Here is a 21,534-nt window from a genome sequence, read left to right on the forward strand (position 1 = left end):
TTGCATGCAGAGTCCCAAAGCGGGTGGCCTTTGGTTATTCCCAGCTTTAACACAGAAGTAAGCAGAATTGAGAGGAAAGTAAGACAGGAGGTGATCCCTTCCCTATTCTGCACTATTAAAGGGACAAATTGGTGGATGGGGATGATGCATCCAGCATCCAGGTGTAGATATTTGTATGAAATTGTTAAAATGCATTTGGTGTGTTTTCATAAATTTTTATAGTCCCCGTGCCATAGGCCAAGCAGCAGTGGAATTAGGTCACATACCAGAATAGGCAGATGCTTAATGGAGCACAGCTGCACAAAGTTTGTGTGTATATTACTCCTTTTGCTGAATAAATCCCAAAATACTTATTAAACTTTGCTGGAATACCTTCCAGGTTTTATGTTCATTGCCAGAATGGCTTGTATGAGCCCTTCTTTTAAAAATATGAATCTTAACTATATTGAACTGGAGATAATTTTTCTAGACTCTTGTTTTCATGTAACATGAAATGTAGGTAGTGATGTATACATGAAGGTTAGTTGTGTGATTTTAACAGATCATAATTTGAGTTCTGGGGGTCTACAGTACCTACAAACTTTTAAAGACCAAATCCTGAATGCAAAAATTTATAAATTATGGGGAGAGGAGACAGAGGTGGTATTCAGCTGGTTCGGACTGGTTCAGGTGAACCAATAGTGGCAACCTGCGGGTGGGTTCTATGCCATCCTATTTAGCCATGTTTTTGAAGCCGTGTACATGCGTGCAAGCCACTTGCACACATGCTCATGAAGCGAGTATAAGACGCACCGAGTATAAGACGCACCAAGGTTTTGAAGAAGCAAATAAAAAAAAGTTTTTATACTCTGCAAACCTCCCAAAAATGGCCCGTTTTTTGCGAAAATGTGCCCGTTTTTTTAATGGTATGAATAGCCTTTAGGAGGCTTGTAGAGTGCTCCTGGAATTGGGGGCAAAAATGGCTCATTTTTTGCTCATTTCTGCCCTCCCCAGCCCCCAGGAGCTCTCTGAAAGCCTCCTAAAAGGTATGCATGGCCATTTTGGTGAAGGGGTGGCGTTTCAGGAGGCCAAAAATGCTGTATTCAGTGTATAAAATGTACCCAGATTTTCAGCCTCTTTTTTGAGGGGAAAAGATGTGCCTTATACTCTGAAAAATGCGGTAATATCCTTCAAATGCTTATTTTCATAATAATTACTTATTATGATTTATTTATCTGAAGCCATTTTTATCCTGCCCTCCAGTCAAATGTTTCATAGAGAAGCTCTCACAAGTTTAAAAAGCAAAATCTTGCAGTGACCGGAGGGAAAAATAGGATGGAGAAGAAAGAACTAAAACACTGAGCTTAGATAGCTGTTGTAGAATGACAAACTGAATTCAGTTCAAGGAGAATTAGAATCAGATGATGCTGGCCTCATGGAATGGCCCCATCTCAACGTATCCCCTTTGGTCTGGCTTGATAAATTTGGCACAGTAGTCACTTATATCAAGTGGTTGGGAACATTTTGGTTTAATGTTGTGGCCCACCGGCAGCCAGCAGAGCTGGCAGCAGAATCGGACAGTGAGGAGGTTGGGGAGGAACATGGGCCACTCCTGGGGGCTGAGGAAAGTTCAGATGAGGACTCTGCTTCAGAGGCACAGAGGGAGTTAGACAGCAATGAGGCAGAAGAACAGCTGGAGTCTGTTCCCAGTGTGTGCATGTGCAGAGCTGCTAGAAGACAAGAACAATTAAGAAAGCAGGGTCAACTTAAGAGTAAAGCCACACCTTGAAGGTGATTGGCCCCTCCCATAGGAAACAAAAAAGGAGTGAACGAGGAGTGGGCTTTTGCATGAAACAATTTGTTTATTCGGTCGTGTCAAGAGTGGAAAATTCTGTTTGTGACTATAAGAGACTCTGTGCCAAGTTTGCTTTGCCCTGTGTTTGGAAACTCGTTACCTGGCAGCGCTTCAAACGAGATAAGGTGTGTGTGGATAAACATTCCTCTGAAAAACTATTTACCAAGTCTTGCTGACTGTGAATGAAATGAATTCACAGCCGTGTAAATAAGAGTTTTTGTCTCTTAGAAAGCAAGAGACTTTGCTTCTTGCTTTCTAAGGAAGCCTGGGTCAGAACATTTTGTGCTTTGATCCTCATACACCACCCAGTGAGAGACAGGCAGCCAAATAAATTGTATAAATAAAACAGAGACAGCATTTAATATTTGCTTAGAGTCAAGGACCATTAAATGCTGATGTCATATTACACATCTAAGCAGTACCAGGCCCCTCTGCTGGCATGTGGGGCTTGAGAATTTGTGGCCATCTGTGAGAAGAGTTGAGTAAGGAATTAGTTTTAGGATCTTTAGGATCCTAAACAGCCTTTAGGATCTCTTCCATGAGGATGAGAAAAAAGCAGCTGTGGAAATACAGAGCGAATGCAAAACTAAGCGTGCATTAACTCTGCGCCTTTGGGAACATGAAAAAAGATAAAATCCGTAGGAGTTCCAGGATTTTCTACATTTCATGTAATTGCCTTATTATTGGACGGCAGTGAAGTAGAATGTCATCAATGGGTTAGAAAGGCACAACGTTAATCGACTTGAACACGGCAGAAATGAGGGGTAAAAAAAATATTGGCATATATCGATTAGCATTAATTGCAACTTCACTCATAGCTGTCTGTCTCACAGGATCTGTCTTTAGCCAAAAAAAGAAGTAGAAAATGGAGAGAGATCAGCTATGAGCCTGATGCTTTCCAAAATTTAAGGCCCCAGCTGCAGCAGCTTAAATAGAACTCCCCCTTTTTTATGGTTTGCCGCTATGAAAGTTTTATATCCTATAAAACTTCAGTTTAAATGCATCTCTCAGGCAGTGGAGCTTTTCCCAGCTGCCTGCTTGAGCTGCATCCCAGAGTTTCAGTGAGCTGTAAATTTGTAGAAAGTCAGAGCTGCTTTATAAACACCACACCAGCAGCCTCTGTTGCTATTCGTCTTTATGCAGCAGCAGCGAAGAAACATGAATAAAATTCAGATTTTCTGAAAAAACTGCAAGGCATAAAACAGAAATAGAAATGACTGGGGTTAAAGGTTAGAAGATAAGCTTATCATAAATATATATGTGTGTTAATCTTTTGGCCGGTGTGGCAATCAAGGGGGGGTCCAATTGATTTTATTATTATTATTATGAATCACGATGCTGCTAGCCCTTCATTTATACCCCTGATGGGTAGGTTAAAACTCATGAAGGGAGCTTGTTTAGGATTAAGGGCAGCTTTGAATATATGCATCAAATGCTTGAAGGCTGCTAATTTACATTTAATGAATATATAGTCAAGATCCCTTGGAAGGCTGCTAATCCAATATATTCTAGCAGAGGTTTATGCTCTCAGAAGCATCATTTACAATTCAACAGGCTCCTGCAGAACATGCCCTCTCTCTATGTAACTTTCTCTGCTGGTAATATATTTGCTTGGAACAAGTAAAATAAATATTGATAGATAGGTCTATCCGAAAACAGCAAGTAATCCTCTTGTGAGCCAGCCCAAAATTTCAGAATATTGATTGTCAAAACTTATCCCAATTCTAAATTTGGTTTTCTTCCTTGCATATTTCTCTTTAGGTTTCAGATGTGGCCATCTTTCTTATTTGTATTTGTATTTATTGTATTTATTAGTTTGTCAAACACATACAAGATAGCAGGTAGAGATATAAACATGGATATGAACCAAAGAAATGAATACAAATGGATGGGGACAGTAGGATAGGGACGGTAGGCACGCTGGTGTGCTTATGCACGCTCCCTTTACGGACCTCTTAGGAATGAAGTAAGGTCCACAGTAGACAATTTAAGGTTGAAGCTGTGAAGGTTTGAGGATGCAACAACAGAGTCAGGTAGTGCATTCCAGGCATTGACCACTCTGTTGCTGAAGTCGTATTTTCTGCAATCAAGTTTGGAACGGTTTACCTTGAGTTTGTATCAATTGTTTGCCCGTGTATTATTAAGGTTGAAGCTGAAGAAGTCGTTGACAGCTAAAATGTTGTAGCAGACAGTTTTGTGTACTGTGTTTATATCATACCGCAGGCAGCACAGCTCCAGATTGTCCAAACCCAAAATTTCAAGCCTGGTGGCATAGGGAATTATATTGTGAATAGAGGAGTAGAGTACTCTTCTCGTTAAAAACCTCTGGACCCATTCAATCGTATTAATGTCCAATATCTAGGGATTTGCAACTTATTTTCAAGCAGAAACAAAGATGGGGGGGGGTCTGGATTGGTTGTATGCATCGTGATTTAATGTATCTGGTGACACACTAACGGACTATAAAAAATATCCTTGGTGATCCTTCTAAAGATCACAAAAGGGAAAGTATGGTAGAAATATTTTCCAGATTAAGAGACTGATAATCATCCCCCCCCCTATGATTCCCCCTCCTCTAATCTGGTTCAGATTAGCTTCTGCTTGCAAGATTGAAGTATAATCCCTTTGTTGGCAAGAACATGGCAAGACTATGTTAGACCATGTATGGAAAGGTAGAAAAAGGGCAGAGTGACATAGGGGAAAGCGCTGCTATTTCAGTGATTGTCCTCTGTCATGCGTATTCGGAGATTCAGACATTTATAGGGAAATGAGGGCTTCTAGCTGGGAGAGAGATAAAGTTTTATCCTAACTATTTTACATTTCCTTTTTCCTTTAGCTATTTGCAAATGAGAGCCTACCTGACCATGTTGGTTTTGCCCGGGTGAAGATTAACCTCATCAATGAGAATGACAACAGACCGGTGTTCAGCCAGATCCTTTACAATGTCAGCCTGTTTGAAAATGCCACCGTGGGAACTACAATTCTGAGAGTTTTGGTAAGCAAGGAAACATGCATTTCCACAGTTGCTTAGACCAATACATTACAATTTATCTGTGGCTGAAACTTCTAAATTTTCAGTAAGCTGAAAATGGATTAGAAATGGATTGGTTTTGTAATTAAAGGACATAAATGGATTTTAAGTATATACTTTCCAAAGAAAATTACATGGATGTGCATACTTGATTAGATTCTTTAAATCTATATTCACATATCTTTAATAGGTTTAATCAGATCAATAGGTAAACAAATAAATGACAATAACTCTCTCTTATTATAGGCCAGATTTTAAAGAACGGGGAACAGAAACATAAGAAAATAATGTTTATGCTTCTTTTCCAGTTGATTTAATCAGATATATTCTGGTAGCCAAATTCTGAAAAAGCAAAAGATCAGGGAATGACAATGTGAGACACTTATAGTCATAACCATAAGTTAACCTTTGTTAGCTGACAGTTGCGAATGGCAAATTCAAAACTTGGAAAGTGAAAGAAATAGGATTAAGGGCAGACAAAGGACACACACAGAGAGAGAAAGACAAGAAGATGACTGTAAGCTACCTTTCCTTAACAAGATTCATTGAGGTGTGGCAATGACTGATGTGAATTTATATTGTACAAGCCTTCACTTCTTAGAGATGCTAGTGGTTAGCACCCAGGTCTGGGTTGCAAAAAAACCAGAGAACTACTAGCTGATAACAACAAAAATATTTTTTCTGTATGTTATTGCTGCCAATTTTAATTTCTTTTGGGTAGTAGAAGTTCCTTTATTTAAGTATAGAAAAGAATTATCAGGGAAAGGAGAAAAGAAACAAGGTCTTTAAAAATTCTCATCTAGTAGTCATCTGCCCAAATCTGATAGCCTTCGGGATGGGTAGAATGTTTTCTCTATCTTTCTATACTAGAACTGATTTGAACGTGGATTCTGAGAATGTAGAACTTGGCCAGCTATGAGCTATAATACAACTAGGAATATGGGAGCAGGAAAATTCTAAATTTCAGTGTCTTCTTTTCCTTTGCATTTAGCCACAGTTAAATATATGATTACTCTTCCGTAACTTCAAAAACTACAAATTGGTAACCACCTTGCAGGTCTTCTAGGGTTCTCCCAGAACACTAAACAGCTGCATACATGCCAGGTCAGACTTTGCACCGATGGTATCTGGCTTAGCAGACCTGGAACAAAACAGCATCAAAGAAAGAAAGGACAGTTGAGCAAATGTTCTATATCAGTAAGATGGAAACAGGCATCATGAAGCTCCCTTAAGAGGGATAACACTTGGGTCAATTAATAGACATATTGCCTCCAAAGAAAAATTAAATATTCTTTTGTTAAGTTTGATTGTAATAACAACCAGAGGGTTATAGGAAATCTAATACTAAGCTGATTTTTACAATAAAATATTAGTAACTAGCTGGATACCCGTGCTTCGCGACGAAACTATGTTATCGGGCTATGCAGGAGAAATTTGATTCTCAACCTGTTGGCTCAGTGGTGGTCGGTAATTGAAACACATAAGGGAATATCACACCCACCGCCTTGAGTCTGGAAGCAGTTCCATAGATGGAAGGAGTAGACATTTTCGTGAGGTACCAATGTTTAGTACTGTAAGGAGCCCCAGACCTTTCCTGAATGAAGGAGTGGAACATCTGCCAATTTAAACTGAGGTAACAGAATGTGAGGCAATTGGCAGTTGAAACAGAGTTCTTTTCAGGTGGGGAGGGGGAGTAGAATGTCTAACTCCTTAGCATCAGAGTGTGCTAATATAAGGAAATTAGCAGTTGGAACAGAGTTCTTTTCAGGTGTGAAGGGGGAGTAGAACTCCTTAGCATCTGAGCGTGTTAATTACTGTAAAAGAAATACTAATGATCTGATGGTCATTTTGAAAAATCCTTTCTTAGCGAGCACCTAGAAGCTAAGAGGAACATACGTGCAAAATTTCACGTTTGTAGGCTTTACGGTTCTGGAGATTTCGTGATGAGTGAATGGTACTTGGCTTTTATACATATAGATTGCTGGTATTCTTTATACCACTGCAGTTACATAAAGAAGATTTTCTTTCCTTTGAATATGTTTTTCCTCACAGGCCTTTTACACTTAGTCTTTGACACATTTTCAGATTCTTCATGAGAGAGTTGTAAATGAATGGCAGAGGCATTGATTATATGCCCCAGAGATGTACTTGTGTTGTCCAGTTCATATGCATTGGCTTATTTATATGGATGTGATCCGTTTCATTAAGAAAAATAACCAACTAAGGCAAACATATCTGCAGCATAACCTGAATGGGCCTTTGATGCCTTCCCCAATAAGATGTTCAACTCTGTCTTCCCACCCTGTTCAGCGCTGATATATTCCCCAACATCCCATCAACCAACATATGCAAACAGGAAGACAGAACTCAGACAAAATGTTTTAAAGGGTTTATATGTAAGTGTGTTTATTCTACAAACAGATGGTATGAAACCATATAGAGCCCCTGAGCTGTTCCCATCTGACAGTTATTAATATTTCAAACAGATGTTTAGCTAGTCGGGCTGTCAAACACTAAACAATGAGATTGTTATAGCATCTTTTCTCCCCCTGCACTTCCAGCTATGCCAGCATTTTGAAGCAAATGCAAAATGCCAGGAGTTGAATCCTCGATGATAAATCAGAATACACGCAATTAGCCTTGCAGTACAGATTGGCCTCCTAGCTGATCCCCCAACTTTTAAGAAAGTGCTTGTTGGTATTCTTTTGATACTCGAGAGGAAACACTCGGTACATGTCAAAAGTGCTGTTCATTTATGTGATTGTTCCAGAAAGATGTTACACTGTCTAGGCACAATTGAGTGTTGATGGGAAGAGTTCCGTAATGTGCAGATTGAACTGCAAAATTATAAACTCTTTTGCTTTGGAGGGGTACGTCACTGAGGTTTTTAAATACATGCAAGTGAATTTACATTTCTAGGAATATATTAACTGCCTTGTATCAAGTCCATTGGTCCACCCAACTCACAGCTTGTCAAGGTTTCCAACAGTCTAGTTGGTAAACTTATATGAACAAGTGCTCTTCCAAACACACACACACACACACACACACACACACACACACACACACACACACACACACACACCAGGGGTGGGTTCCAGCTGCTGCTACTGCCACTTCGCTCAGGGATGTGCCCTGCTCGCACGCTTGATGCACACTACGTGCACATGCGCAGTACTAAAAATATCTTCTGCGCATGCGCAGAAGCCAAAAACAAGATGGCGGCACCTACAGCACCGGTAGGTTCGGGGGCATGGGGGGGCTGGATCGCTGCTGGTTCCAGCGACCCAGGCTGCCAAGTTACTACCTTTTCAGCCGAACTGGTCCGAACTAGTAGGAACCCAACTAAATCATAACACATGTGACTTTACTTTGGATTGTATCTCAGCATTTATAAGATTCATAATGTACATCTTCATGAAGTTTGTTTATTATAGCCCATTTCGCAAGGGGCTATTGTAGGGGTATACCACAATGATTTAAACAATAAAGGATGTCAAAAAAAATAATTGGAATTTAATTTTTTTTTTTAAGTATTCAGCACATGAGATTAGAATAGAGAGGAAGACCCCCTCAAGATCTCACTGGCCTCCTAGGACTACAGGTCTGATGACAAAGCCGGATTTTTGAGGGCTTTCAAGAAGTGAGTTCACTTTTTTGAGGGGGTGAATATCGCATAAGATGGGTGTCATGGCAGAGAATGATGCCTCCTCGGTCTCACCAAGTGTCCTGCCAAGTCTGTTGGATATGATGGGACAGGCAGATTTGAAGCTCTGTCAACTGAACATTTAAAAATGTCTCTCAAATACCATTGACTGGGTTGCTGCAAACATCCTAGGTATCAACCAAGTATCTTCTTAAAATGTACAATGTTCCGAGTAGCACAGTTTTTTGCAGTTAGTTCCTCTGCAATTTCTTGATGTCTTTTGTAAAATTCTTGGACCAAGTGCCCTGATGACAATGGGTATCACTGTTACATGTTTCATCCATAATCGATGGCCAGGTCGCAGTTCTTCATGATTTTTTCCAGTTCTTTTTCTTCGACTCTGGCATCACTGGTACCATGATATCAATAAATTATATGCTTCGGTTTTCAACAACTGTGATATATTATTAACTTTTATTCACCAAACATGAAACTCAGTCAACTGAACATTCAAAAACGCATCACAAGTACCATTGACTGGTGCTAATGGTTGATATGGTTTGCTGCCAGCGTCCTAGGTATCACCAAGTACTTTCTTAAGATGTATGTTGTTGTTGTTGTTGTGTTCATTGTTGTTGTTATTTACACAACAATGTGAAATCACAGCTGTTAGTTCTTTAGCTGGTGTTTGCCTTCACACATCAAGGTCTTGTCAGAAACCTAGGATGTCATAAGGTTTTTGTGTAGTATATATGTGGATCCACGAAGATTTCTCTGATTGAGAGTTGGAAATGTTGTTAATGTGCAGATTTTCTAAGTGCTCTCCAAAATATTTTGATATGGCACCCAGTATGCCAGTAACTAATAGGGTCTCCCATGGCTCATTTATGCCATAATCTTTGATCTTTGATTTTCACACTGTAATCTTCTCCAATGCTTTGCTTTCTGTTCTATTCTCCTCTGGTATTATTGCATTAACTATCTGTACTTTCTTTTGTTCAACCACAGTTAAATCTGATGTGTTATGACTTTATTAACAGCTTAACCTCAGTTTTGGCTACTTTTTCAGCTGAATTTCCCCACCGGTTTTTCATAGTTGGGACATAATAATTTTTACCAATTACAAATATTTTAGAATAATTTTTACAAATTATTGAGTGAATAATTTTGGCATACTGTGTTTTGTTTATAATCAATTTGCATGATCTTTCACAATCTGAGTATGCAATCTTATGTTTATTCTGCTTCTTTGCACAATCTACACTATGAACTATTTCATGATTTTTCAAGTCTGGCCTTGATTGAACTAGAATGGCGAACCTTTTTTGGCTCCCATGCCATAAGTGGGGGGAGCGCAGGGGGGGTCATGTGCGGGCCTGCCACACCCATAATGCAATGCATGACCCACCCAGTGCGCATGCGCACACTACAGGTGCTCCCCCCCATTTTTTGCATGCTTTTTTCGCCCTCCCCAGGCTCCAGAGACTTTATAGGCTTCCCCGAAGCCTCTGGAGCAGTCAAAACAACCCTCTGAGCAAAGCGGAAGTCCGTTCCTGAACTTCCGGTTTGCCCATAGGGCCAGTTTTTTGCGCTCCGGAGGCTTCAGGGAAGCCTATAAAGCCTCTGGAGCCTATCTTGGAAAGCTGCCATGTAAATATTTTCCAAATGCAGTGCTGTGCAAGGAAAGACTTGGCACAGAGTCTCTGAGATTCAAGGACAGATCTTCACACTCCTGAAAGGAACTAACGACCAACTGAATTAATTGTTTCCTGCAAAAGCCCACTCCCCTTTCACTCCTCTTTTATTTCCTATGGGAGGGGCCTATCACCTTCCACCTGTGACTTTACTCCAAAGTTGACCCTGATTTCTTAGTTCTTTTCTTCTGGCAGCTCTGTACATAGACACACTGGGAACAGGCTCCAGCTATTCCTCTGCCTCACTGCTGTCTAGCTCCGAAGGCAGCTGAGAACTGCCAGACGGCCCTACCTTGGCCTCCTATGCAGAGCCCTTCTCCAAGCCTTCCCCAGCCTCCAGCACTGGCCCATGTTCTTCCCCAACCTCCACAATGTCCAACTCTGCTGCCAGCTCTGCTGGCAGCTGGCAGGCCACAACAGTAGTCGGGATGTCTGCATATACTAATCGAGCTCTATTTATATTGACTCTAGAGAAGAAACATAAATAATCTTATATTAAAGGAGAAACGTGAATTAATTTTCAAGTATCAGTACCATTCATAATCAATGCTTTTCAATGAAATACTTACCTAAAAGTAGTTGCTTGTCTTCTTTTGATTAAGAAGTTATTTCTTAGTAAAGAGCCTTGAGGCTGCTCAAACTTTGTTCAAACTTTGCCTCTGAAATGTACCACAACACCCCTTTTCCATCAGTTCATTGAACAGGCACAAAAAGCCTCCACTTTATCAATGAAATATCTTCCTAGCTCCTGGCAAGAACTCCACAAGATTCAGGAAGGGGTATCAAAGCCTCCCCTCCCCCCTTGATTTAGGGTGCTCTTTGCTTTTTCAGCATCTCTTTATTCCTGGAGGCTATAAAGATATACAACAACCAATATGCTCAGGAAGTGTGAAATTCATTCTTGTTGACCTTTCTGTTGTATTATTAAAAGGTTTCATGGCTACTTGTTTCAGGGGAGGTTTGAGTCTTATTATTTCAATATCTGCTGGGACTGGGACTTGCCAATGTCTGCCTGAGTCATTGTTAGTAACCGACACGGATTTTACCATCTCATTTAGGGCCCCCATGGGTGCTGGTGCTTCTGGATATTCCATTGCTGGTCCTGCTATTTGTGCCTCTTGGTCCGTTTAGGGTTTTTTTGGCTAGATTTCAGAACTGTCTTGCCGTTGCCTTCTTCTGCGGACTGAGAGGCGAGGATTGGCCCAAGGTCAATCTGTCAGAGTTTGTTGCAATAATCACATGCAGAAAGCACACATAGGTAACTGATTCAGCAGGATTCACTAAATTCCCTTTATATATAATATAACACGTGAAGTAAATGTACAATACCAAAAGCAGGTTTTCCAACGTGGTAGTATATGCAAGCAAACACAGGCAGAGGAAAGAACAGTTTCAGTTTCAGTTCAGTTTAGAGCAGCAGACTAGAATTGAGCTCAGCAGAGACTCAGAGCTGCAGAGCTAAATCACAACCAGGCTCCAAACTGTTTCAGCTCCCATTGGCTGACTTTGTTACTAAGCCCTATTCCAGTCTATGAATATTCATACTCTGACACAATCACCTCTGCTCACCACCAGGAGTTCGATTCTGACTGACTCAACCTTATAGCCTTCCAAAGTCAGTAAAAGGACCCAGACTGTTGGAGGCAATATGCTGAGTCTGTAAACTGCTTAGAGAGGACTGTAAAGCGGTATATAAGTTGCTATTGTTATTGTTATTGTAGCCCAGTACCTTAACGTCTACATTAAACTGGCTTTCTACTACTATATGAACATAACTTTAAAATTACTGTATTTGCCTGTATAATGTATGCTTAGTTGACAACACCTGCCTGGTCAGGTACAAATATTACATACTCTACTCTACCTCTACCTCTACTGTACACTACACTACTCTATTCTCACAGTATTTTTGTCCTAGTTGTATTATTAGTCCCTTTCTTCTTTAACATTCTGTTTGCAGCCTCAAAGTTTTATGAAATTTTATTAAGTGATGACCTGCATGAAAACCAGTGGTACAACATTGGATGCATAAGCATTGAACAGATCAAGTTTCCCCTTCGCTTTGGAAATGAACAATTATTTTTTATATCCAGATTTGAAATACTCAGGAATCTTGCATTTTTGTGGTTGAACAAACTTGAACCAGCCCCAATTTCTACAGACATATGACTAGATCACTAAGTATCTGCATGGATAAATGATCCCATACAAAATCAAGAATAAAAGCAGTGCTTATTGTTTGCCTTCACTCTTTTCTGAGTCAGTTATATTGTATTGGAGGCCAGCAGGCTAGTCAAGACTGCAGAGTCTTTATCTTCTGGCCATAATGAACAGTCGTATTAATACATGCAGCTGTCTGGGTCTCAGAAAGACTCCTGTCATTTATTCAGTTCTGCTGCAAACTGTAAAAGTGAATGATTTCAGAATAGCAGGGACACTGTGACCCTTGGAGCTTACGTCCACACACTCCAAATCTCTCTTCTTACTAAGCTTAAATCATCAGAGTCAAATTATAGGATAAAGAGAAGTTGTGCTAATCTTCAGAAGTCTTAGGGAGGCTGAACTGTGTGTATCCATATATGTGGATATCACACCTTTCAGTCAGTCAGAGCATGTGAAAGGAATTGCATATCCTGCGCTGCAATTCTTCTGTTGCATAAACATTTGTTCTTGTTTTCCTCTCACCTGACAATCAGGTGGTAAGAAACAGCTGAGGTCTTTCTTTCTCTTTTCCCTGCATTATTTGAATCGTATACGTCTTCCTTTTCCTTTACAGCTTAAGGCTAGCAGACAAGAAGGTGTGACACATGAAAGGAAAAGTTTGTTTCAGAATAAGTTACAGACAAGCAGCCATGAAAACAGTTTAGTATTCAGCAGTAAACATTTCAATGTACAGCTTGCTTAAGGTGTTAAAAACCACACCTGCTGGAACTGCTTTTTAAACCAATGTTTTAATTCTTGGTATTATAAAGTTTCCCAATATTTATTCACACTGCAAAGAGTTTTGCATGTGTCTTATAGTGCTTTTTTTTTCTTGATGAAATGAACAAATTGAAAGAAATCTCATTTACCAAAAACTTTGATTTCTCTTCATTTAGTAGTGTATGTATTTGTTTTGTTCTTCTTTCTCATGTTTTCCTGTTCTAAGAATAGAGAAGCCCTTCTAAGCATCTTCTAACAGCCTCAGCAAGTCTTGAACTCCGCTCATGAGACTAACATATCTTCCTCTACAAATTATTTCTGCTTTTAAGACACAGATGGAAGATAGAATATCTGTATTTGGAAACTACTATGCATGGAGTGAGTGAGTGAGTGAGTGTGTGAGTGAGAGAGAGAGAGACAGACAGACATAAACATTCACAAGATTTTGGTGTTCAAAATCTCATGAACAAAATTTCACCTTGATGACAAAGGATTTCAATCACTTTTTAAATTGTACATAGATTTACTCTCTTTCAGTTTGTCTTCCATTATCTTCTCTTTAAAATTGGACTTATTGCCCTGTACTTTGAGAGATAGCATCCTGTCACGTGCCAAAATGTGTACTGTGCTCATCTAATTTATCTAAGTAAAATACAGTGACAATATGAATAAAAGTAGGCAGAATTCCTCTTAATTCCCAAGTGATTATTTTTTTGCAGCTCTTCTCACTTTGCAATTGGAAGAATTGGCTTAATGCAGGGGTGAAATTCAGCAGATTCTGACAGGTTCTGGAGAACCGGTTCAGGAAATTTTGAATAGTTCAGAGAACCAGCAAATACCACCTCTGGCTGGCCCCAGAGTGGGGTGGGAATGGGGATTTTGCAATATCCTTCCCTTGCCAGTCCCACCAAACCACGCCCACAGAACTGGCCACAGTAAAAAAAAAGAATTTCACCACTGGCGTAATGGCATTTCCGAGAGTGTCTAATCTAGTGCATTGGTCTCATTCAGAATTTTCTTTTAATCTTTTCTTTTTCAACATATATTTTTTTCAACAACAGATTACAGTACCATGAAAACTGGTCAGAGATTTTATCCTAAAATTGAAAGGTTGTTGGAGAGGATACTTTGGATGTTTTAGTTCGAAATCACACATGGAGTTTATCACTTGTCTGGGTAAAATAAGTTGTTCTCTTCTAATATAATGGCTCTTGCTTATCTCTACTTTTTGTAAATGTACGGGACTAGGCCTAATAAAAGAAGAAGGCCCTGTTTAGTAACACCTAAGAAGGAGGCTAACGCGTTTTCTCCACAAGGAAATCTACTCATGTTCTGGAATCCAGGATCCTATTTAATCAGATATTACCTGTTAGCATGAATGAATTGATTTTATTTGAAATGTTTTTGTCTGGTGGCTGCCATTCCTTAACCCTCCTGCTTTCTACTTGCATCTTCTTTCTTTCTTTCTTTCTTTCTTTCTTTCTTTCTTTCTTTCTTTCTTTCTTTCTTCCTTCCTTCCTTCCTTCCTTCCTTCCTTCCTTCCTTCCTTCCTTCCTTCCTTCTTTAGATTGCTACCTCTGGTATCTTAAGGATTTCCACAGGAACTATTAATACTGCATCTTTCTTGTTTCTGTGGGTGGTGGGCAGAGCGTGTGTGTGTGTTCCCCCTAAAGCTGGGCTGAAGAGAATGTTTAGGAGAACCCCCAGCTGAACAGGTAGAATATATTAGGGAGGCTCAGCTTAACTCAGTGGGAGCTTACTGAAGTTAATTTCAACTGAAATCCTTGGAAGGGATGATATCCAACTACAGATAAGTCACCCCAATCCAGTCCATAAGAGCGACCTAGCTTACTCTTTGAGTGTCGTGCCCACTGTTTTTTCATAAGGTGATTAAAAGATACTTAAAGATTAGAAACACAAAGGATACTTTGGGTGAAGCTCAGATGTTTACTGCATAGATTCTTCTATATTGTTTTCTTGGCAACAGAAAGGACATTGTTTTATAGACCCTCTTTTTGATATTTTAAAAAACTTTTCCATCTCTAGCCTTACGAATTTCTGGGCACTCCTTCTCATCCAAATTCTAATTAAAAATAATTGATTAGATTTTGCTTAACTTTTTTGGGATCAACCAAGATCAATAAGATACTACCACCTCAGATAACCATGTTTGGGTAAGGATATAGGCATTTGTACAGGGGTCGGTTCCAGTAGTCACTACTGCTGGTTCACTGGTGGGTGTTTCGTGTGGTGCTTGATGCAAGTTGTGTATGCATGCGTGCATGTGCAGTGCAAAAACAAAATTGCTTTGTGCATGCACAGAAGCAAAACCAAGATGGCGGCACCTATGGTTCCATCAGGAGAACCGGTTTGGGGCGTGGCAGGACTGGATCGCTGCTGGTTCCAGCTACCCAGGCTGCCAAACCACTACCGGTTCAGCTGAACCAGTCTGAACCGGTAGGAACTCACCACTGCATTTGTACACAAGTCCAAAGAAGTCTCAAGAATTGTAGAAAAACACAGCAAAAATGAGGTAGAGCAAATAAATAACTGCAAAGGTGGCATGTGGATTGCAGCTCAAATGGGCATAATAATTAATTCAGAGTTGTTTCCTTCCAGTGTAAAATGATTTGTTCTTGTGGTGACATGGGTTCCATTTGATTTTGAAGCTCCCAGACAATCACTTAAGAAAACATTACTTTCCAAGTAGACCAGCTGCTCATAACTCATTCCATCACTCTGTCCGATTTGATAAGATTGGACTCAAATCATTTATTTTAGCCTGCTTAGATTTCCTGATGCCAAACGGTTGCTTAGCTTCTTCAGCTGAGCTTTCAGAGAGCCTGTTTTTAGCTACCTGTGAGGTCTTGTTTCCTTCTTTCTTTTGATAAAAGAATACTGAGATGAAGGAACTGGATGACATGAAAACACTTGTTTTCAGCAAGGCAAGAAGAGGCTATATCTATTTTTCCATTTGTTCCATTGCCATTAACGATTTCTTTTCGCCATAAATCCTCTTCTGAGGCTTTCCACAGGCGAAACATGTTTGCTCTTCATGACATCCTTGGGTCATTGTTATCACCACCCTGCAACCCCTCAAGAACTCGAGTAAATAAAAAGGCAACTGTTGAAGTGGAAAGGTTAGTCATGATTCAGCGAGGCAAAGAAACAAACGTTTGACCTTATTGGAGAGAATGTTTTGTGTTCTATTTGATACGTGTCAAGTCTTCCCATACTAACGGTGTTTTTCCTTCCCAGCCACTGAAGAATCTGGACTTCAACTCCCAGAATCCCCCAGCACAACGTGTCATTCTCATCCTCAATAACTTTAATAGGTGTGGACGTCATCTCCCACGCTGGCTGGGGAATTCTAGGAGTTGAAAACTACCCAAAGTTGAGAAATGCTGTACTAATATATGATTGAAGAGGACCTTCAGGCATCTGTAGCAAAATCATTATGTTCATTAATTGCTTACTGCCTTCCTCATTTTATCTCTTTTAATTAAATTATAGTCACTCTCATGTTAACCACTTTCACCCAGAGTCAGTGCTTTTTCAATTTCCAACTGGGTGTCATACAGAAGATGCTTGTATGTAGGGATGGACTTCAAACATTTCAGCAATGGGTTCTCTGTCTGGTTGATGGGTGGACATGGCCATGGTGGGTGTGACCTAGTCAGCCTCCTGCACCATGGCAAGGGGGAGGCATTTTCACCTTCCCCAGGCTCCAGAGGCTTTCCTCAAGCCTCTGGGAGGGTGAAAATTGCCTCCCCCGGGCTATGGAGGCCCTCCGGAGGCCGGAAACTGGCCCATTTCCAGCTTTCTTGAACTTCCGGAAGGCCCATTTTTCCACTCCCCGAGCCTCCGCGCACACCCTGCACTTACCTCACATCCAAAACGGGCTTTGTGGAGACTCCTGGGAGGGGCGGGGGGCCTAGCCAGATTTGGAGGTTCTCTGAACTGGCCATAATGTTAGCTACGGGTTCTCCCAAACCTGGGCGAACCCATAGCAGCCCACTCCTGTATGCATGCATATTCAGGCACACATGTCTCCCTCCCTCTTTTCTTACTAGCTGTAAATCAACAACAAAAGTATCAATGTTGCTATCATGTGCCATCTGAAAAAAGATCAGCCTATCTAAAATAATAACAACTACCACAGTTTCCTAGCATTTACTTCCTGTTGGTCTAAACTATTTTGTAAAATCACTTCCCTCCAAATCAGTGGTTCTCAACCTTTCCAATGCTGCGACCCTTTAATACAGTTCCTCATGTTGTGGTGACCCCCAACCATAAAATTGGTGTCTTGGTTCCTAAGACCATCAAAATATGTGTTTTCCGATGGTCTTAGGTGACCCCTGTGAAAGGGTCAGGCCCAAAGGGGTCCCGACCCACAGGTAGAGGACCACTGCTCCAAATGGACATTTACATTCATGTGAAGTTCTAGTATCACTTTACAAAACTTTAGTAAGACCACACTTGGAAAAACTGCATCCAGTTCTGGTCACCGCAATACAAAAAAGAAGTTAAGACTCTGAAAAGAATGCAGACAAAATTGACAAAAAATGACTAGTGAGATGGAGACTAAAACATACAAAGAACAGTTCCAGGAATTGGGTATGTCTAGTCTAATGAAAAGAAATACCAGGGGTGAAATAACAGTGTTCCAATATTTGAGGGGCTCATGGGTGTGGCCATGCGTGACATCGAGTTGGACATGCCCACTCAGTCACAGGAACGCGCCACCAAGCCACGCCCACAGAACCGGTAGTTAAAAAATTGGAATTTTACCACTGGTTATGAGGTGAGAGCAAGACAGGAAAAAAATCAGTGGAGGTATCAAATTGGACTTTTGCACAAAGTCTAAGATGGTGGTACATTTTCCATTAAAAACATTGTGTCTATGAGCTGGCAGATTTGGCCATCTAAAAATGTTCATTTGCTTCTCTCTCCTTCTGATTCTCCCAACTGAAATAATAATATAAGGGTAAGGAGCTATGCATATCAAAGGATTTTTTTTTTAAAAAAATATCCTTTTTAAAAAACATATACAACATATAATACAAATGCAAAACTCAATAATTTATTACTATGCAGAGGTTCAGAAAGATGCTTTGGAGCAAAAAAAGTAGCACAGGTATACATGGTATATATAAGGTGGCGCAGTGGTTAAATGCAGCACTGCAGGCTACTGCTAGATCAGCAGGTCAGCGGTTCAAATCTCACCGGCTCAGGGTTGACTCAGCCTTCCATCCTTCCGAGGTGGGTAAAATGAGGACCCAGATTGTTGGGGGCAATATGCTGACTCTCTGTAAACCGCTTAGAGAGGCCTGAAAGGCCTATGAAGCGGTATATAAGTCTACTGCTATTGCTATTGCTATTACTTCTCTTTAAAACAGCTGGGTCTTTTAAGAAGCATCTGCACTGGGAAGTGGAAGGCAGGTGCTCTGTGTGTGCTCCTGCATGCTTCAAAGCACTTCATGTCAAATCCAGCATGCTGCACCGCCCTAACAATAATGTCTCTACTCTTTTCTCCTCCCAAGTATTTTAAAAGCACGGTGGTTACATTCAATTTTTTTTTACCTGGTCAAATCAAATAATTTTTTGCAAAACAGTGACTTTATATTAGCTGAATTAAGCCAGATGCATAATGCAAACACAAAGTATGTAAAGAAAAAAATTATATTTTGGATCTTGCGAGACATAAATGTAAAGGCATAATTAGGAATAATAATTTAGATAATTTGGAATAATCCAACAATCCCACGGTCACATGGTCGTATTTTGGGGCACTCAGCAACTGGCCTGCAATTGCAGCCATTTGCAGTGTTCTGCAGCCATGATCATAATTTATGAATTTTCTGTTGAAAATCAGTGTTTATGTCCAGATTCCAACAATATACGCTTGTTTTGTCAGTGTTGAAACTTTCTTCTTTCTAAGCCCTATGGATTTGTTGTCGGGACCACCATTATTTTTTCTTGTTTTTGCTCCTTATTATAACAACTCATTCATTGTAGAGATCAACTCCAGATGCCCTGGAGTTGAATCCCACTCCTACAATACATGGGTAGCATGGGTTACTTTGAACTGGTTTGGGCAGAGTGAAGGTGTATGGGAATTTGGCCAGATGTGATGAGAAGCAAAATTAGAATTGGGACTGTGCTGACTCTCTGGCATCTGAACTGGAGTCTACATTGACTCCGTTGGTCAATGTGGTTTTGTTCTATTTTGTGTTGGAAGAAATGTCCATCTGGGGTCAGCTGGAAAGATGGTTTTCATGGTGGACAGGATCATATGGTTTGAGGTCCTGGGCAAAAAGGCACATGGGAGAAAGAGAGAGAGGGAGGGAGGGAGATTTATACCCTCTGTTGGGCTTTGAATTGGAGCTTGTATTTGGATTGGTTGTCAGACTCCCATGGGGCCGTGCAGGGGCAACTCTGTAGGCTGTCCTGAATCCCAAGCTCAGTTGACTCTTGCTGTGTGATGATGTAATGAAACGGTGTTGGAATTCCTATTCTGGCTCTGCCTAAAGGAGGTAGATCTTTGTTTTATAGAATAGACTGGCCCAGGCCTTAATGGCCTATTGACAAGGAGGGGGGAGTTTCTTCCTTCTTTTTAGAGGAAATATTCTGCCCTTTTAATATTTGCTAAAATATCTCATTTTCCTAGGAGAGGGGTAGATGCTAAACTTCCTTTACTTCTTATCCCCCTTAATGTAATCCTGGTTTAACGGGAAGTATAATAAGGCATTGGCAAACTTGTTTTGTACTGCTGCCAAGCAAAGGACATTGTTATATCTACCTAATCCCCAAGAGATGAACTCAATTTGAGAGCATTTTCACCCAAGAGTCCTATAGAGTGTGATTATAAAGGTAAGCAGAGAAATCAGTAAAAATGATAACCTTGCTAAACATATACAAGACTTGGGACTTTTTTTTTCATAAAAAGAAAGAGCAATAACACACTTGAACTCATCAATCTGAGAAGGTCCATAACATGTTATTGCCAAGATTCACTTTAATCATATTTTCCTTATCCAGATAGATAGATATGAATGAGAATTGCCTCAGTTGGACAGACATGGTACATGTAAAAGAGCAGGCAAGCCGTATAGACCAGTGATGGCGAACCTTTGGCATGTGTGCCACAGGTGGCAGGCAGAGTCCTCTGCAGGCACACAAGCCATTGCCACAGCTCAGCTCCACTGCACATATGTGTGCGCTTCCCATCAGCCAGATGATTATAGGTTCTCTGCTGTGCATACTCAGTGGGCAGGGGTGCATGGGGGAGACGTGTGTGCATGTGTGGGGGTGGGGGAGCATGGGTTGTTTGCAGCGCCTCCCCCCGTGCCCCATTTTGGTCCCAGGAGGCTTCAGGGAGGCTTAGTGGGCCCAATATGGGTTGCGGGGGGAGGGGGGAAGCACGGGAATTCACATGCACATGCACAAGGGGCACGGGGTTGGATGCCACGCACATATTACATTATGGGTGTGGGCACGCATTTGATTTTGGTACGCCATGACAAAAAGGTTAGCCATCACTTCTATAGACGCTTGAAACTCACTATTTCCATTAAGCAGTTATCAATGCTTCTCTCTCCCGCTAATCATATTGGAAACCTTTAAGCTGACAGCTCAAATCTACTTTTGCAAGTCTGAAATGAAGAGCAATATCACAGACAACAAAAAAAAAAATGAGTTCATACCTTTCAGGTTGTCCCTTCCCTGCTTTTCATACCCCACCTCTTTCACCTCCCCTCTTACCTCCTCTTCCATTGGCATCTTAATTGATCTCATTGTTCAAAACCCTCCAGAGTCCAGAGACTCCAGCTGTGTTTAAACAGAACAAAATCTCTTTCAATTTCCCCTACCATTTAAAAGAAAATTGAATTCTTTATCTGCAGTTAAGAGAGGAAAACCTGTGAAGGTGTGGAATGGTAAATGGTTAAATAATCAGAGAAGGAGAAAGAGATTCCAAATTGTCCGGAAAGCTAAATACAAAGAGGGTTTTTTTTCCTTCCCCTGCCTGAGCTATTTTCCCCCTTTTAAATATTCCTATCAATTCATCTTTGAAAAGGAAGCGAAGAGAAAGAACAGAGGAATTACTAGGTAGTATCGTGACAGATCTGTAGTTCTTGTCTGTCTGTCAAAATGCAATACTCTTTGCTTCTGTTTATCTCCTTAATCTAAACATCAATCTGTAAAAACCAAAACAGAGCAGAATAGGAAGTGTGACAGCGCCAGGACTAAATAGAGTAAGAAGGGTGGGGAGAGAGAGAGAAACCCTGCAGCTTTCACAACAGCTTATTGGTCCTGATGGAGCTGTCAGTATAAATATACTCTTTCAGAGAATGGAATAACATAAACAAAAAAAAAGTGAACAAGAGGAACCGGTAGAATATACATT

At 40.6% G+C, this 21,534-nt stretch overlaps 1 protein-coding gene across 1 annotated transcript in view; it reads left to right on the plus strand.

Moving 5' to 3' along the window:
- Nucleotides 1–21,534, plus strand: part of CDH23 (cadherin related 23) — a 594,289-nt gene that overhangs the window by 308,328 nt on the left and 264,427 nt on the right. Inside the window, exon 14 of the mRNA XM_032232225.1 lies at nucleotides 4,671–4,829. Coding sequence (XP_032088116.1) covers nucleotides 4,671–4,829 — 159 coding nt within the window. The remainder of the gene's footprint in view (nucleotides 1–4,670; nucleotides 4,830–21,534) is intronic.

This window comes from Thamnophis elegans, chromosome 15, assembly GCF_009769535.1.
Source record: "Thamnophis elegans isolate rThaEle1 chromosome 15, rThaEle1.pri, whole genome shotgun sequence".
Taxonomy (NCBI): Eukaryota; Metazoa; Chordata; class Lepidosauria; order Squamata; family Colubridae; genus Thamnophis; species Thamnophis elegans.